Raw genomic sequence first — 18,650 nt, 5'->3', positions numbered from 1 at the left:
CCCCATGATAATGTTAAAGACACTTTGATATATCTGAATGGTTTTGACTATCCTATTGGCCATTCTATAAAAATTTTGGAAGTAATATTAGATCGGCATCTCACTTTGGAGCAACATACAGACTTGTTAGTTAGAAGATCTTTCTCGGCTTTATGGAAACTCCGAACCATCAAGAAATATTTTGATGCAGCATCATTCCGCATGTTAGTCCAATCATCTATCTTAAGTATTCTTGACTATTGTAACTTAATTTATCTGGGTACCTATTAGAAAACTTTTAAAAGATTACGAGTTGTACAAAATTCAGCTGTATGATTGATTTTTGGTTTGAAAAAAATGGGAGCACATCAGTCCCTACTACCAAAAATTACACTGGTTATCAATGGAGCCTAGAGTCCTGTTCAAATTTGTCTGTATCTGTTTTAAATCAATTTTTGGTATTTCTCCAGCTCACCTTGTTTCCCATTTTCTCCTGGATCTTTCAAACAAGTCCACACGTAGAGTACATCTATTTGCATACCTACTATAAAATCTTGTCGTTTCAAGAGATTCCTCGATAGAACTCTTGCTTTTCAGGCAGCTAAAATGAATGATTGGCTAGGTAAAATTATTCCATGTACCTCATCTTACTACTCTTTTAGAAAATTTGTAAAAACACAATTATTTGATAGATTTGTAATCTAAGTTTTTTTTTTTACTGTTTTGTTCATTTGGTATGTCATGTATTCTATTATGATTCTGTACAATTCGCTGTTTCAGTTTCTCTTGTAAACTGCCTAAAACTGGCATGGCCTGGTGGTATATAAGAATAAAGTTATTATTATTATTAGGTACTGTATTTTCTCTAATAATCGCCTGGGCTGTTATTAGATACACTATGTTTTTGAAGTCTATGGTGGGCTATTTTGGAGGCATCATTTCTCTCCTTTGGCTCTCATCTCAAGATGACCATTTCTCTCCTCTGTCTCTTCTCCCCACTATCACCGTTTCTCTGCTCCAGCTCTCCTCCCCACAATGACCATTTTTCTCTTTCACCCTACCACCCACAATAACCACTATTTCTATTCTCCATCCTGCCTCCAGTTGTAACTGGTATTGCTCTCCTCCCCCTTCCCTCCATGACAACCATATCTCTCTTCTCATACTGTCTTGAGGTTATGGTGCTGGGCTGGTGCAGGGCCGAATGCATCTGCATATGCTCAAGACTTTGAATATTTGCAGATCCTCAAGGTCCTGCATTAGCCCAGCACCATAACCTTGTGATGAAGTAAGAAGAGACATCTTTTTGTCTCAGGGTAGGGGTGGGAACAAGGGAAGAGAACAATGCCAAGTGGATGGGTAATTATTGGGGGGAACTTGATTTGGTTTTAAAACTAAATTTTCTGGGCTTTTGGGTCCTGAAGCAAGAGAGTGGGTGATTATTGGAGGTAGCCAATTGTTAGAATACTATTTTTATAATAGCTATTTAGGTGCTCTTTGAAGGTATATGTTTTTGCCATACAGGTACCACTGATGGGTCCTTTTTTTAATTGAATCATATATATTAGTGTAGTGAGGTGTCATCAAAACAACACCCCCCAAAAAAAACCAGAGTGCAGGATCCAACAAAAACAACAGGGTTGAAAGAGTACTAGGAGAAAGGATATATATTTCTAAGGTTTATCAATGAACACCTTTTAAAAAAAATTGATCAGGGTATTTTAGCAGTTAGAACCTAAAATTAGAAACACTACTTATAATTCTAAGTCCCCAGTGGTTGAAGTCCAAGTGAAGTATTTCTGGAGACTCTGAATGCTGAAACAAGCACATTTCCCACAAAGATTCCTATTGGTTTATAAGTGCAGAACCACAGTATAGTCATGTGGCAACATGATAGCCAGATACAAAATAGCATTCCCTTATTCTACTTCACTCCTACCACAAGTATGGAAATAATGATCCTTCAAGATACATAGTACTGTATTTATTCATTTCAGAACACTTTCACATATGAAAGAGAGAAAGAGGACTGCATTTTGGTGCCATGCTTTTATTTAAATGGAAAAACTACACGGTACCAAGAAATTTGCCATCTGACAGTATTATATAGCATAGCATCTGAAAAAAATACAGAAGCAATACTCCAAAGTGGAGAGGTGAGCAGACACTATACTGTACATCAGTGCCTATTAAACCCAAATTTAAAGAGTGTAACTTAGCTTGAAACAGCTGAACTTAAACTAGCAGGCAGATTAAACCAAACTTAGAAGAAAATTAAAGGATCCAAATGGTTTTGGGATCTGTGACGATTGGTAGGCATTGGAATCTTGAAAAATTGCTCCGGATATTATAAAACTGGCAATTCAGAAACCACTACAATGCCAGTCAGGAAAGCACCCATGTGGTGTTCTGCTTAAGCCAGTACCCTCCGGTACATAAAACTCTCTTTTTGTTGATTTTTATTTTTTCTTTCTACATTACCCAAAGACACACCATAATTAGAAAAGTAGCAGGCTTAAAAAAGGAAAAGCATTATTTCACTTTTCCTATATGAGGACAAAATTTTATAAAGACAGCAATGAACTTTTAACTGCAAGATTCACATTCTACCTTTTGATATTCCAGAATGTCATTTTTATTTAAATATGACTTTCACCATATACTTGTCCATTGATGTCATGCATTTGAATGCCTTTTACTTAGATATGAATGCATTCAACTGCATGCAGGCCATTTAATCAACTTTGTACAAAATACACTTTGGGGTGCAAATGACATTAGCCCAATCTATACCTGTTTAGATTACACCATTCATTTCTGATCATTATATTCAACACCCATTTTCTGTGTCTCTAAAGTTTTTCTCAAGCTAATGGCAAAAGAAAAATGGTCTTAATCTCGGACTACAGTTATATACATGGTGGAAGGCAACAATGACAAATGTCAAACTAAAATTGTTTTCCAGACCTTAATATACCTTAGCGTGCCACACAGCTCCATCTGTCAAGAGCCATTTTGTTTCACAGTGATGTCATTAATACGTTCCTAAGACACCTTCAGTTCTTTTATTTTTTCCTTTTCTTTAACCAAAGTCTTTTGTAGGTTGTTACATCTATTAAAGGACCAGCAAAACCAGATGCCATAGTACAGGAGCTTTTGAGAGCTCACAGGCCTTTTCTGCAGGTGTGCCTGTAGAGATGGGGAAGAAAACTGTTCTTTTTACCATCTCTAGTGATTAAGGCTCTGCTAATTGACTCTACAGTTCTTTATGCAGTTTTCTCCTTCTCCAGCTCTACAGTCAGGGTTGAAGGTGAGTTTGAGAAGGCTTGAGAGCTCATAGACCTTTCAAATGAATTACAAAATAAAAGGTGTATCAGCCTACAAAAGCTCCAATTTTCTCCAGAACCAGTATAAACAATGCTTTAAGAGGTAGGTTATGAGCTGCCATTTTTGGAGACTCATTCAGGAGTGGTGCACAAAAGTGTCATGGATAATATCACCATTAAACAAAATGTCTCCTTATATTAAATGAATGACATTTTTCAATTTTGCATACAATTTTGAATCAAAATATGTGGTTGCTGTGTTGGTCCATTTGGCTCCTGAGAAAATACAAGTCAATGAACAAGCTTGGAAGTGAGGCCTTTTTATTGAACTACCTCAATAAATCTATGACCATCTTTCAAGAGCTGTGCTCAGTTCACATATTTACCTGATGAAAGGAACCCTGCTCTGGAAAGTTAGCCAAAAATGTAATAAATCATTTCAATAAAAGGAACTCGCCCAGCAACTTGCTTGTTGATCTTTGTTTCTATAAAATTTTAAGACAACAGACAGCAACGGTAATTTCTGCTGCTTCTCTTTATGCAACACACACAACTTCCTAAAATTGACAGGACTTCTTAAACACTTGCATCCCTCAGATGATTAACCCAACTCTGGTCTTGATCTAATGGTTGCAAGAATTTATCTAACAGGCTGAATGTGCAAATGTTACTCAAGATATATCATTTTTATGTATGTATATGTGTGAGTGGGTATATACACATACATATACACACAGTATGTATGCACTTGAAAAATCAGAGCTATACATCCTGTTCAGACACATGCAGACAGTATGAATCAGCTAACTACGAATAGTGTTGAGCCACAGACATCTTGTACATGTATTTTAAAGTTTCTTTTTTACAGTTTTAACAAATATACATAAATATAAGAACATAAATTACAATAAAATATTGACAGCATTTCTGTGAAAATGTCGATATCAACATTCTAGATGCATTCCTGCCCAGGGCCTTTATTACAATTTTAAAAAATGAGTACCCCAAACAGGCTAGATATTTCTCATTCCTCAACATCTTTTCTCTCTATCTTCCCCCCTCCCCCGTAAATAAGTTCAGCATGAGGGTTTACCTTTTTTCCCCCCTCACAAAGCATTTCAATTAAAGAAATGCAATGTTATTAGTCCCGAACTTCAATGAAATACATTAATCAAGCATGTGAATTAACTACATACTTCTTTTATGGTACAATACTATATTTTCTTAAGCATACATATCTGTCACAACACTGAAACACAACAGGATCACAAACCATTGAAGTCTTTTCCTGAGAATGTGGTTATTTTCAACAAATCTTCTCGTATGCAACACAAAGGGTCTGCAAATGGAGTGCAGGGAGGAGGTTTCAAGTTGGTATCTATTTCAAACAATGACTACTTCAGATGGATTTTAAAGTGAGGGAGGGAAACCTAATCAGAATCATGATGGTGATATTCCATGAAATCAGCATTTCAGAAATAAAAATACAGCCCTTAAGAAATAAATGCTCATGATCCATTACAAAAACTATATACTTACATGATTGATGACACCCTATTCCTTTCAACTGATACTGGCTGGAGGTTGGGGGAAGGAAGCAGAGTTCTTACAAAATGTCAAATCACCAGCCATAAAATGATTCAAAAATAGAATTAAAATACTAAATCCTGTCTTTCTAGGTCCTGCTAGTAGACCTGCAGCTTTGAGTTGGGAAGAATCCCAGTGAAAATAAATGAAATATTTAGTCAGTGTGTTCTCATGATTTCTAAAATATCTTAGTGTCAGAGGTTTTGTGAAACTCGTCTCACAATAGTTTCTTACAGTTAGATAAACTTTTTTCTTTTTTCTTGCAAGGGTATTTGGCATTTAATTACAATACTTTGTGGGATAATTCTTGCAACACAATTCACATCTGAAATTAAAATACACTGATTAGAAATGCAAGAACAAAACCACTAAGTCTCCTCAACAGATCACCAGAGGTACATGGTACCTTAGTTGAAGATTACAATAATCACGTAGCCTTTATGTTAAAGTTTACGACAAAATTCAATAGTGTTGAAAATAATATTGACTAAAACTTGCCTGATTGAAAAAAATGCACCAAATTTCAAAACAGACATATCTATGCATACAAACAACATGTAAGACAAAAAAATATGTAACAGAAATCTCATTTCACTCACTACAGATGAACAACATTCAGTGCTTTAGTGTATCCACTCAAACTTTAGAGCCTAAATGCCCTATTTTCAGCACATAAAAATCCCCACATGTAAACCAAAACATCTTCATGATTCCTTAGACATGACTTTTAAGTGACATCCCCTCAGCACTTTTAAATACTGTGTGTACATTCCAGTTGTGCATCTTGACAACAGAGGTTCCTTGTCCAATTTGAAGTTATAAAAGTCTCATTGGCTATAAAAGTCTCATTGGCAACCAGAAGTCTATTTGCTCTAGGCATTAAAGATGAAGTGCAAATTCACCATTAGCTTTTCTACAGCAGGCATCTTTCCATATACTACACCTTGGCAGGCAAAACTTTCTTGGGTGTTACTGGTCTCTTTGTTTGCCACAAGTGGCTGTGGATGGTAATGGCGTCAACACTGGCAGACATGGTTTTAGCAGGGATGTGACTGAACTGCTTCCTATCGGAGTTATACTTATACAGTCCTTCTATCATTTTGCGAGAGATGGATCTGGGACCTATCCCTGTTAACTTGTTGATCTCGTCCATTTCTGGGCAGTATGTGTACAAAGATCTAAATTGACAGCCGGAATCCCGGAACAAGATGAGGAAGTTATTGGCGTTACAGCTCTCCATTTCCTGAAAAGCAAAGAGAAGGGTTATGCCCCAGATTTATATGGTGCTGCTAGACAATTCTTTTATAAAGGACCTTTTACATCTACTATTAAAGGGCCCTTTTACTAAAGCTTAGCATGTTCCAAAAGAATTAGCATGTCTGTTACTGCATGATAAGCTTTAGAAAAACAGCCCCAAAAAGTCAAACAATTATCACAGTATGACTATCTTTAAACAATCCCTTCAATCAGTTTCTAATTTTATATGAATAAAGGGAACTTTATTTTACCAGAATTACTTTAAAAAAAAAAAAAGAATCTTGCTTTCTTTTTTTGGGGGGGGCAGTAGATTTAATCTTTTTTTCTTTAGCAATCCACTAAATATATGATGTGTAGGGTAAAAACCCACAGAAAAATTCAGAAAAAGCCTGTTTTCCATTTTTCCCACAAAGCCAGCACTGAAAAAAATTAGAAATTTCATAAAATTAGAATATTATAAAAAATGGAAAAAAAATAAATAAAATATTTTCTCTGTTAAAGCCAAGGAACCATAGCTCACTTTTAAATGCAGAAAGTGATTTCTTTTGATTTATATTCAAATGCTGGCCCCAAGAGTTCATAGTTTGATTTTGAATAAATTGGACAGAAAAAATGGCTTTTTCCAGGATGCTATTAGAGCATTAAACCACTGTCTCAGGGCATAGTTGTGGGTTAATGCGATTTTGTCAGATTCTTTTACCATTCACGGAGGGATTCACACTCTTCCTGAACTCCTCCTCCTTCTCCAAGCATTCATACCACCTCTCTCCAACAGCTTTCTATCTTTCTCCACTCCACAAAATTATTCTCACTTGACTGGAGGTAGTCCTTCCACCTTATCAACTGACACAGATGCAATATATCAGAGAAGAGCCATGTATTCAGGCAGAAGGTAAGGGTTGAGATTGGAATATGGAGCAGATCGTCTGTGTCACTGTATATGAACTCCAGTCCTCCCCTCCTATATCCCTTAGTGCTGACTCGTTGCCATTGGTAGGGAGCAGCTGGAGCAGCAAGCAGAAGATTTAGGATATTTTTTAACAGAATAGGGACATGGGCTTAGTTGAGGGAGCATCATGGTGGGCTATCACAGCATGTATCTCCACTAACTCTGTGTTCCTTCTCAAAACCCTTCTTCAGTAAACACTAATAAAAATAATTTTTTTCAGCATGTCTGCTTTTTCTGTTGCCATTCATGCATTTCTCCTTTCCCTCTCCCAAGTTCACTTCTGTCTGTCTTTCCACAAAGATACCTGAAGTCTTCTCTTTGCTTTACTGTCTTTTTCTTTTGAATGGATCTTTGCTGTCTTGACAGCCTTCTCTGCTTCCCTTGGCTTTTCCAGATAGTCTTTCCTGCTCTTTTGAGATCCTTTGTCTTTTAGTCCTTGCATTTTGACTGCTATTTCCTTTCTTATCAAATATTTATAGACTGAACTGGGTGACCCTTGCAATGACCTCCACAGTCACAGAGACTGGCATCTGTTATCAGTATCATCCAAAAGAAAATGTGGAGAGGCAAGCCTTTGGACAACGTCTTCGCCAAAAGCCAGCAACGCAAACTATGATGCACTTCTACCATCCAGGTCAATGGCATCTGGAGCGAATCCATCTAAAAAGACCAGCGGGATAACAGCGCTTTCTGAAGAGAATGTACATGAGCTTTCGCCCAAGGTATCACTTGTATGGTTGCTACCATTAACCCCAATACCTGCAGGTAATGCCAAGCCATAGGAGTTGGCTTTGCCAGCAACTCTAAAATCTGTGTTCTTAGCTTCAGTTTGCAAGACTCCAGAAGTAAGCTGTGGCCTTCTGTCATGTTGAAGAGGATCCCCAAGTACTCAAGGGATTGGATCGGTTCCAGGTGCCTCTTTTGGAAATTGATAATCCATCCCAGGTCTTGCAGGAGTTGGACAACTTGCATCGCTGCCTTGTGATCATCGGTCTTGGACAGAGCCCTGATTAAACACCTCCCCTCCTCCCAGCTTACTACACCACTGGCTCCAGGTACAAAATAAGTGCCTGTTTAAAAAATACGTAAACTGCTTTGATTGTAACCACACAGAAAAAGTGGTGTAGCAAATCCTATCCCCTTTATAATCAACCACACTCTCACCACTGAATAGCAGCTTACCATTCCAGCTATTGACTTCAATTGCGCATGTCTGCAAGGTTTTTTTTTAATTCCCTGTATGAGGATCTCCTACCTAATCATGGTGGATAATTAGATTCTTTGTATAGTGGGGATCTGAAAATAATCCTTCCATATATAAACTGACAGAGAAAATGAACTATTGGGATATGATGCCATCAGCTATTCTGGGTAGAAGACAACGTGTTTCCTCTAGGGATAGAAGATTGTTGGTGTGATTTTCTTATTTTCCTGATTTAGTGTGTGTTTGTATGTGGGGAATTATCAACATGGTCTACTGTTATTTTATTGTTAACATCAATTATTGGGAATTAGGTCTCACTGCACAGCATGTGCCTTATGCTAAAATAGCACGAGTTAGTGCAAAAAATACATATTAACGGTAGCCCACATTGAAAACTTTGTTAAACCACAATCATTTCATTTTTTTATACCTTCAGTTTGAATCGAACAAAGAAACACATTTCATTGTTATTTCTGTGTCCCTCTAAACAAAAGCACAGCTAGAAATGATTTTTACCTCTAATATTTTTTTCTTCTGGCCCTCATTTACTTTACCAGCCAAACAACAGTGAGCCAGAGCATTCTGGATTATATGCTTGTTAGATTTTGCGCTGGGCTCTTTGTAAAGCTTTGGTCCTAAGGGAGAAAAATAAAAAATGTCAAATTCATGCCTGAAGAGTAACTAGTGTAATAGTACATAATACAAAAGTATTCAGTAATAGAATCCACTTCAAGCCAGCAAAAAGAGTACTGGACATCAAATTTAAAAAAGTCAGAATACAGTTAACCAAAATACCAGTATATTTCTGTTTCATAAGACTTGATATACTGCTTTTCACTGGAGAAAACAAAGCAGTTTACAAAGAGTCGGATGTGCTATGGCATAGAACTAGACAGTTGTTTCCTGATGTACTCAACACTGTGCTTTGTCGGCTCAGATTCACAAAGGAGTTGTTTTGATCTGTGGATCCCATATCACCTCAAGAAGAAGGAAGAGCATATCCCCCTCCTCCGGTGCTGACCTTTTCTCTCTCTCTCTCCTATTACAAATTGTACTTCTCCCCCTATCCATTTGTCTCTATGTCACCTAAGTCTTACTGTCCTAATGTCTTCCCCTTTGATTTTAATAGCTATGACCTTGTACACCGCTTAGACAATTTTTTAAGTAGTATATCAAATTTTAAATAAAATTTGGAAAACTCGCAGGCACTTATGTTCGCCGAAACACAATACTGTGTCAGGTCAATATTACTGTACGTCCCAGATTGAAATAAATAAGAATTTTCTTCACACTGCTGGCTCTTGCAAAGTGCTCATTGTCCGTTCCCACTCTCTTCTTTGCTACAGCATACAACTGCCACCTCCTTTTCTATACCCCTCCTATTTACCCCTTTATTTTATGACCTACCTGGATCTTAGCCTTTGTGAAATTTCAGCAATTATCTCCCCTTTGTACCCCATTACCTTATGACCAGTCATGACCTTAGTTTTTGTGAAATGTCTGCATTGTGAATGTCCTTATGTAACTCGTCCTGAGCTTCTGGGAGGATGGGCTGGAAATCAAAATAAATAAATTGCAAACAGAAGAGCTAAAAATAAGTAAGTGGAGGGGGGGAGGAGAGAGACAGAAGTACAGGAATAACTGCAACCAGGGGATGTTGTAAAGGTGGACCCAAATTTCAGGAAGGAAGGCTCAATTCGAAGCATTAAGTGGATGAAGTTCCAGAGTGAAGGGGTGATAGTAGATGAGAGTCATGAATGAGAAACAGCAAGGTGATGCTCAGAGGCAGAGCGGAAGACTCTCAAGGGGACATAAGGAACTTTCAGCAAGGACAAATAAGCAAGAAACCAGAAGTAGTAGATTAAAAAAAATCTGAACTCTGTCAGATCATCAGCTGCTTTGAAGACCAACAAAATTATAAAGTAATCATAAAGGGCAAGAGTTTACCACTAGTGCAGAATGTGTGCTGGAGCAGAGGAACGAGCTCAGGGTCTGCAGCAAGGCTAAATAGGCTTCACTGAACAACAGAGCAAGTCGGCATAAATTCACTGCGAATGTCCAAGGAATCATGTTTAGAGGGTTCCAGATTAGTCTTTGTAGGTTCTAATGTTGCACATTTTGACTTTAGATGCTCACATATTTTATATATCTGAAAATGTCATCCTAATGTCAGAATTCTTCTGGTTGAGGCAGGCACTTTTCAGAAGCTAATTAACCAGACAGCTTGGCTTCGTTGAAAATGTTTTTTTAATATCTAGTTAAAAGGAAATGCTTTTTTTTTTTTTTTTTACAATGTTAGCATTTTTTGTTATATTATAAAACACAGTTACTTACCTGTAAAGCACAGTTAGTTACCATAATAGGTTTTATCCAGGGACAGTAGGCAGCTATTCTCAACCTGTGGGTGACGTCACCCACGGAGCCCCGATGCAGACAGCCTCACAAGCAGACTTGCTTGAAGAACTTGAAAAAGTTTGCAACTGCCGCAGCGCGCATGCACGAGTGCCTTCTCGCCCAGTGCAGGGCGCGCGTATCCTCAGTTCAGATAGCTAGCAGAAAAGCCAACCAGGGAAGGTGGGTGGGTTGTGAGAATAGCTGCCTGCTGTCCCTGGATAACACATGTTTCGGTAAGTAACTGTGCTTTATTTCTTTTAAAAAACTTATACAAACTTTTTTATTTAATGATGCTTTTAACAATTAAAATCTGAGACACGTTAACTTACTCTACAATTCAATATGTATCCCTTCCTCTCGTTCTTTCCTTTTTTATGTTTTTTTCATACCTGAGAGAATTGTAACTTTTCCCCTCCTACCCTTTTACATCATGTCTATCCCTAATCCATTTGTAAGATGAAATTTGTTAAGTGTTATAATTATGTCAGTTTTTTTAACTTTTGTTTAAAAAGCTGTTTGTCCGCTAAACTGTTGTTTTAATAATGCTGTTCATCGCTTAGAAAGTTTGTATAGGCGATTCATCAAATGGTAATAAACTTGAAACTTTATCCCAGGACAAGCAGCCTATTCTCAACCTGTGGGTGACCTCCAAGCTAACCTTAATGGGATGGTGGGAGTGTTGGCTATTCAGGAGAATAAATTTTGAAATACTGCCTGCCCGAAATGGCCATACCATCTGGAAAAAGTATCCAAACAATAATGAGATGTGAAAGTATGAACCGAGGACCAAATGGCAGCTTTGCAGATCTCCTCAATAGGAGTAGATCTAAGGAAAACTACTGAAGCCGTCATGGCTCTGACTTTGTGGGCTGTGACTCGACTCTGTAGATGCAGTCCAGCCTGAGGACAGCAGAAAGAGATGCAAGCCGCTAACCAGTTGGAAATGGTACAGTTAAAAATTGGATGTCCCAACTTTTTGGGGCCTTGATTAACCAGTCATCTAGATAAGAGAACACATGAAAGCTGCATAAGCTCAGAATTGCAGCCACCACCAATAAACATTTTGTGAATACTCTGGGTGTTGATGCCAATAAAAATGGAAGTACTTTGTACTGCAAGTGGTGTGTTCCCGTTCGGAAGAGAAGATATTTCTTGTGGGCTGGGAGGATGGGAATGTGTGTAGGCTTCTTTGAGATCTAAAGAGCAGAGCCAGTTCCTTTCTAACAGTGGCAATAGGGTTCCCATAGAGACTATTCAAATGGCAAGTATTTGCTGAGAGCATAGAGGTCTAGAATTGATCTTTATCCCAGGACAAGCAGGCATGATATTCTCACATGTGGGTGACGTCATCTACGGAGCCCCGATGCGGAAGCATTTTCAAGCAAACTTGATTGAAGATTTAAGTTTGCTCTGCTGCTCCACGCATGCGTGCCTTCCTGCTCCACTAGGGGGCGCATCCCCTCGTGGTATCCAGTTCAAAATTTTCCGCTGAGCCTAGAAGTCGTGTTTTTCAGGCTCTGCCCCAACTGCCTTCTAGCACCGCAATTTTTTCTTGTTTTTTTCTCGATTAAGTCGCTGTGCGCGAATTCTTTACTTTTCAACTTGATTCCTGCTTCGTTTTGACGACCCGGAGGCTTCCGGGTCCCCGTGGCCGCGTGGCTACTCGAGCCGCGGCTACTTTCGATTCTATGTCCCGGCCTTTGACCGGCTTTAAAAAGTGCACCCAGTGTGAGCGGCTTCTTTCCATCACAGACCCGCATCGCCGGTGCATCCTCTGCCTGGGGGCGGCTCATCCAACCGACTCCTGCCCCCAGTGCGCTACTTTCCAGAACCGGGCCCTCCGTCGAAGAAAAGCCCGCATGGCGGACCTTTTCGCCCCGGACCAACCCTCTACCTCGGCCTTGAGGTCGGCCCCGGCCCCGGCCTTGACCTCGGCCCCGAATACCTCGGCATCGCCCCGAGACCCGAATCCAAAGCCCTCGGGACAGCAGAAAACCTCGGCCCCGGGTAAGTCCCCTCTTCCTTCTTCAGGTTCCGTAACATCGAAGAAGTCAGCCTCGGGGACACCGTCGACGCATGGCGGAAGCCCCATGCTTACAGCCCCGGCTAAGCCCTCCAAGCCTTCGGGCCGTGCCTCCACCACACGGGAATACTCTGATACGAGGTCGCCCCCGGTGGAGTGCACCGAGGCAGTGGACATGACTTCGATGCTGTCCGTGCCCGTCTTCCAGGACCTACTCCGAGCGATGATCTCGTCGGAGCTGTCCGCTGCAATGGCCCAGTTACAATCGGCCTCGACCCCGCAGTTGCCAGACCAGCCTGAGCCTCGCATCGAGCAACCTCGGGGAAAAGTGCGCAAGCTTCGCCGCATCCCATCCTCCTCGGACTCCTCGCCGAGGTGCCCGAGACGCTCTCCCTCCACAGACCGCCGCGGGACAAAACGTTGTGCTAAAACGACAGAAACCTCGAACCACCGTACCTCCAAGAAGACCCGAGGTTCACCAACTCTACGAGGCCGTTCTCCTACACCTCGTACGGGACCACTAAGGGTGGCTGAGTTATCATTCTCCAACCCGCGCATCCTCCGAACTCCCCCTCAGACCGGGAGCCCGACCCGAGGTTGCAGGTATTCTCCGAGGGAGTCCGGGTCGAGGTCACCGATTCGACATCGATCGGTACCCCGAACCCCGGCATCGTCTCCGAGGGGCTCCTCGAGACGCCGAAGATCGACGACCCCGGAACACTCTCACAGTGCTTCCCCGGTCTCGGAGCGTGAATCGGAGCAGGAACCTCGATACTCGAGGGAAGCCTCCCCATCCTTCTCCACCCGACGGAGGTCTCGTTCACCGACCCCGCACGGGGCCCCAGGAACATCCCGCCCATCCTTCACTCGCTTTGTCCAGGACATGGGCCACGCTTTGGACTTAGACCTCCAGTCCGACTCCAGATACTCTAAGGAGTACCTAGCGGAGCTGGATATGCCATCACTGCCCAGAGAGTCCCTTCGCTTACCACCTAACCCGGTACTCCAACAGGCCTTCTTCAGGAACCTGGAGACCCCCTACATGGTCACAGCCGTACCCTCCAAAATGGAGGCCAAGTACCGCACAGTACCCTACCCGGGATTCGAACAACCACAGCTCTCCCACCAGTCGCTGCTAGTAGAATCCTCCTTGAAAAAGGCTCACCCATCCCGGGTCTCAGCTGCGGTCCCCCCAGGCCGAGAAGGCCGAACCCTGGACAAGTTCGGCAGGAGACTATATCAAAATGCAATGATGGCCTCTAGGGTGCAAAGCTACACTTTCACCTTCACATCCTACCTTAAACACCTCATTGGACTATTGAGAGCCTTTGAGACTGACCTACCGGCCTCCCGGCAAGGAGTGTTTGGCCTGCTTTTAGAGTCCCTCTCCAACCTGCGCCTCCATCTATTCCACACGGCCTACGATGGCTTTGAACTCTCCTCCAGAGAGGCAGCCTTTGCTATCGCCATGCGCCGACTAGCTTGGCTGCGCCTGGTCGTCATGGACCCCAACTTGCAGGACCGGTTGGCTAACCTCCCCTGCGTGGGAAAAGAACTGTTCGATGACACTATCGAGGCGGCTACAAAACGCCTCTCCGAACACGAACGCTCGTTCGCCTCCCTCGTCCGGCAAAAGCCTAAACCGACTGCGTCCAGGCCGTTCAGGGTCCCTCCGCGCCGATACCCACAAAAATCCACTCCTGCCTTCTCGCGGCCTCCACCCAGGCGCCCGCAGGCCCACCATCGGGCTCTACCCAAGTCCCAACCGCCTGCGACTACCAAACCATCCCCGTCCCTTTGACGGGATACGCGGAAGGGGGCGGGCCCCCTCCGCCATAGTCCCAGGCCTCCTTCCCATCGTGGGTCGCCTCAAAGCCTTTTACCCTCGCTGGGAACAAGTCACATCGGACGCATGGGTCCTTGGCGTGATTTCATCAGGATACTCTCTCAACTTTCGGGCCATTCCTCCAGACAACCCTCCAAGGAATTGCCCTCCCAACCGGACGCAGCTACCCCTGCTCCTCTCCGAAGCTCGAGACCTGCTTCGCCTGAGAGCAGTGGAGGAGGTTCCCCCCGATCAACGGGGGAAAGGCTTCTACTCCCGTTACTTCCTGGTACCGAATAAAACTGGAGACCTATGCCCAATACTAGACTTGAGACGCCTCAACAAATTTCTGGTACGGGAAAAATTTCGGATGCTTTCCCTAACGACCCTCTACCCCCTGATCGACGAGGGCGACTGGCTCTGCTCCCTCGATCTGAAGGAGGCGCACACACATGTCCCGGTGCACCCCGCCCACCGCAAGTTCTTGCGTTTTCAGGTAGGGGACTGGCACCTACAATACCGTGTCCTCCCCTTCGGCCTAGCATCGTCACCTCGAGTCTTCACCAAGTGCCTCGTGGTGGTCGCTGCTACCTTACGCTCCCAGGGCCTTCAGGTATTCCCCTACCTGGACGACTGGCTGATCAAAGCCCCGTCCAGGGAAGGGGTTATCTCAACGACCCAACAGACTATTATCTACCTACGGAGCCTGGGGTTCGAAATAAACTTCCCAAAATCCCAACTACGCCCCTCACAGTCCCTACAGTTCATCGGGGCCACGCTGGACACGGTTCGCCTCCGTTCCTTCCTCCCCCCTCCGCGCCTAGAGGTGTTAGTAAGTCTGAGTTGAAGGATCTCCCTGCTGACCTCGGTATCAGCTCGACAGATGATGACTCTCCTGGGCCACATGGCCTCCACCGTCCATGTCACACCCTTCGCCCGCCTCCATCTGAGAATCCCTCAATGGACCCTGGCCGCTCAATAGCGTCAAGACCGGGACCCGATCGACCGTCCCGTGACAGTGACTCCTTCATTGCAACGATCGCTCCGCTGGTGGGCCGACTCTTCAAATCTTTCCAAAGGTTTGCTCTTCCTCGCCCCACCCCACAGCAAGGTACGCACCATGGACTCGTCGGAGTACGCTTGGGGAGCCCACCTGGACGGCCTACACACTCAAGGGATGTGGTCAGCAGAGGACCGTCGCTGCCACATCAACGTGCTAGAGCTTCGGGCCATCTATCTCGCAGCCGTTGCTTTTCAACATCTGCTCCACGACCGGGTGGTTCTCATCCGAACCGACAACCAGGTAGCGATGTACTACATAAACAAACAGGGGGGGACAGGGTCTTGGTCCCTTTGTCGGGAAGCCCTGCGCCTCTGGAAATGGGAAATCTCCAACAACACCTTCCTTCGAGCGGTGTACATACAAGGAGAACAAAACTGTCTGGCGGACAGACTCAGCCGCCTCCTCCAGCCACACGAGTGGTCACCACACTCTCAGACCCTACGACGGGTGTTCGAACAGTGGGGGACGCCTCAAATAGATCTGTTCGCATCCCCCCACAACCACAAGCTGCCTCTCTTCTGCTCCCGGATGTACTCCCCGGACCGGCTCGAGGCTGACGCCTTCCTCCTCGACTGGGAGGGAAGGTTTCTGTACGCGTTTCCGCCGTTTCCCCATATCCTGCGGACGCTGGTCCACCTGAAAACGGTGCAAGCCACCCTGATCCTGATTGCTCCTCGCTGGCCACGCTAGTCTTGGTTTTCCCTTCTGCTCCAACTCAGCGTCAGAGATCCACTACCTCTGCCTCGGTTTCCCTCTCTACTATCACAGGGTCAGGGTTCGCTGTTACATCCCAATCTTCAATCTCTTCATCTGAATGCTTGGTTTCTTTCCCCCTAACTTCTCTCCCCGTGTCCCAGCCAGTCAAGGAAATACTGGAGGCCTCTAGAAAGACCTCGACGAGAACCTGCTACTCCCAAAAGTGGACCAGATTCTCAGCCTGGTGCTCCTCTCACAGCCAGGACCCGGTGTCGGTCCCCGTCCCTCTGGTCCTGGACTATTTACTTCAATTATCTCATTCTGGCCTAAAGACCAACTCCATTCGAGTACACCTCAGTGCGATTGCGGCCTTTCATCAGCCCCTGGAAGGGAAAGCCCTCTCGCTCCATCCCTTAGTCTCTCGCTTCATGAAGGGTCTTCTGAATGTCCACCCTCCTCTCAAACCTCCTCCGGTGGTTTGGGACCTTAACGTGGTTCTGGCTCAACTAATGAAACCTCCATTTGAGCCCCTAGACAAATGCCATCCAAAATTCCTCACTTGGAAGGTGATTTTCCTGCTCGCGCTCACTTCCGCCCGGCGGGTTAGTGAACTACAAGCTCTGGTAGCGGACCCACCCTTCACTGTATTCCATCATGACAAGGTGGTACTCCGCACTCATCCTGCCTAAAGTAGTGTCTGATTTTCATCTCAATCAGTCCATTGTCTTACCTGTGTTTTTTCCCAAGCCCCACTCTCACCCCGGAGAGGTGGCGCTCCACACTCTTGACTGCAAGAGAGCGTTGGCCTTTTACCTCCAACGCACTCAACCACACCGGAAAGTCCCACAATTGTTTTTGTCTTTCGACCCAAACCGGTTAGGTCACCCAGTTTCCAAGCGCACCTTGTCCAACTGGTTGGCCGATTGCATCTCCTTTTGCTATGCTCAGGCTGGTCTCGCGCTACATGGTCGAGTAATGGGACACAAGGACCGAGCGATGGCAGCCTCCGTAGCATTCCTCAGGTCCACACCTATTGAGGAAATCTGCAAGGCTGCCACGTGGTCTTCGGTTCATACCTTCACCTCCCACTACTGTCTGGACTCACTGTCCAGAAGCGATGGCCGGTTCGGCTAATCGGTATTGCGAAATCTATTTGCTTAAATTGCCAACTTCCCTCCATCCCTTTTCAGTTAGCTTGGAGGTCACCCACATGTGAGAATATCATGCCTGCTTGTCCTGGGATAAAGCACAGTTACTTACCGTAACAGGTGTTATCCAGGGACAGCAGGCATATATTCTCACAACCCGCCCACCTCCCCGAGGTTGGCTTCTTTGCTAGTTAAGTGAACTGGAGACCACGAGGGGATGCGCCCCCTAGTGGAGCAGGAAGGCACGCATGCGTGGAGCAGCAGAGCAAACTTAAATCTTCAATCAAGTTTGCTTGAAAATGCTTCCGAATCGGGGCTCCGTAGATGACGTCACCCACATGTGAGAATATATTCCTGCTGTCCCTGGATAACACCTGTTACGGTAAGTAACTGTGCTTTTTCAATATGAGGAAATGCTTTGAGTAGAACCCTCAGCCTCACTCCTGTTCTATGGCATTGATTTGAAGGCAGACTGAGAGCTCCTGGTGAAGGAGGGTCTTCTGATGGGAGTTGAAATAGGACTCTTTTGGAGGATGGCTGGGGAGGTCTTCTTGCAGTTGAAGGACATAGTCCTGTTTTACCACTTGAAGGACCCAGTGGTCTATTGTTATGAAGGACCACCCTTAATAAAAGTGAGTTAGACAACCTCCTATAGGGAGAGTTTGGGCTATAGGTTGAAGAACACTGGCTAGGTTCTCTAGAATTGAGTCAAAAACATTGCTGAGTTTTTGGTTGGGTCTGCGACTGAGATTTTTGAGAGCTTCATTGTTTGGGACATCTGAGTGGGAGCTTGATAGGAAGTGGATGTTGGATTATATCTCTGTTATAATGAGTAGTATTGTAAAACCACTTAGAGGTTTGGATGACTTGGAGGATGAAAATGTTGTCATGTATTTTTATCTTCTGTGTTGCTTCTTCTAGCTTGTAACCAAAGAGGTCATCTCCTAAACAAGGTATGTTGGAAAGATGTTCTTGAACACTGGCATCAAGATCAGAAAATCAAATCCATGCTTGTCTCCTCATGGCAATGGAAACTGCTGATGTACAAGCAGCTACATCAAAAGCATCAAAGACAGAGCAAGCCATGTATTTCTTTGTCTCTCAGAGGACATTAGAAAGATGTTGATAAGAACTTAAATGTTCTGCAGGAATATATTGGTTGCAGAAAGACATTTTTGAACAAGAGACTTCAGGTAAAA

At 43.9% G+C, this 18,650-nt stretch overlaps 1 protein-coding gene across 4 annotated transcripts in view; it reads right to left on the bottom strand.

Annotated features, from left to right (window-relative positions):
- Window positions 1-2,277: 2,277 nt before the first annotated feature.
- Window positions 2,278-18,650, bottom strand: part of CAMSAP2 (calmodulin regulated spectrin associated protein family member 2) — a 231,822-nt gene continuing 215,449 nt past the window's right edge. For all 4 annotated transcript variants that reach the window (XM_033916859.1, XM_033916855.1, XM_033916856.1 and 1 more), the window contains 2 exons: window positions 8,819-8,937; window positions 2,278-6,135 (listed from right to left, as the gene is read on the bottom strand). In XM_033916859.1, coding sequence (XP_033772750.1) covers window positions 5,830-6,135; window positions 8,819-8,937 — 425 coding nt within the window. In that variant the 3' untranslated portion in view covers window positions 2,278-5,829. The remainder of the gene's footprint in view (window positions 6,136-8,818; window positions 8,938-18,650) is intronic.

The sequence above is a fragment of the Geotrypetes seraphini genome, chromosome 12, assembly GCF_902459505.1.
Source record: "Geotrypetes seraphini chromosome 12, aGeoSer1.1, whole genome shotgun sequence".
Taxonomy (NCBI): Eukaryota; Metazoa; Chordata; class Amphibia; order Gymnophiona; family Dermophiidae; genus Geotrypetes; species Geotrypetes seraphini.
The sequence above is the reverse complement of the archived record's forward strand: the minus strand, read 5'-3'. Positions and strand labels throughout refer to the sequence as shown.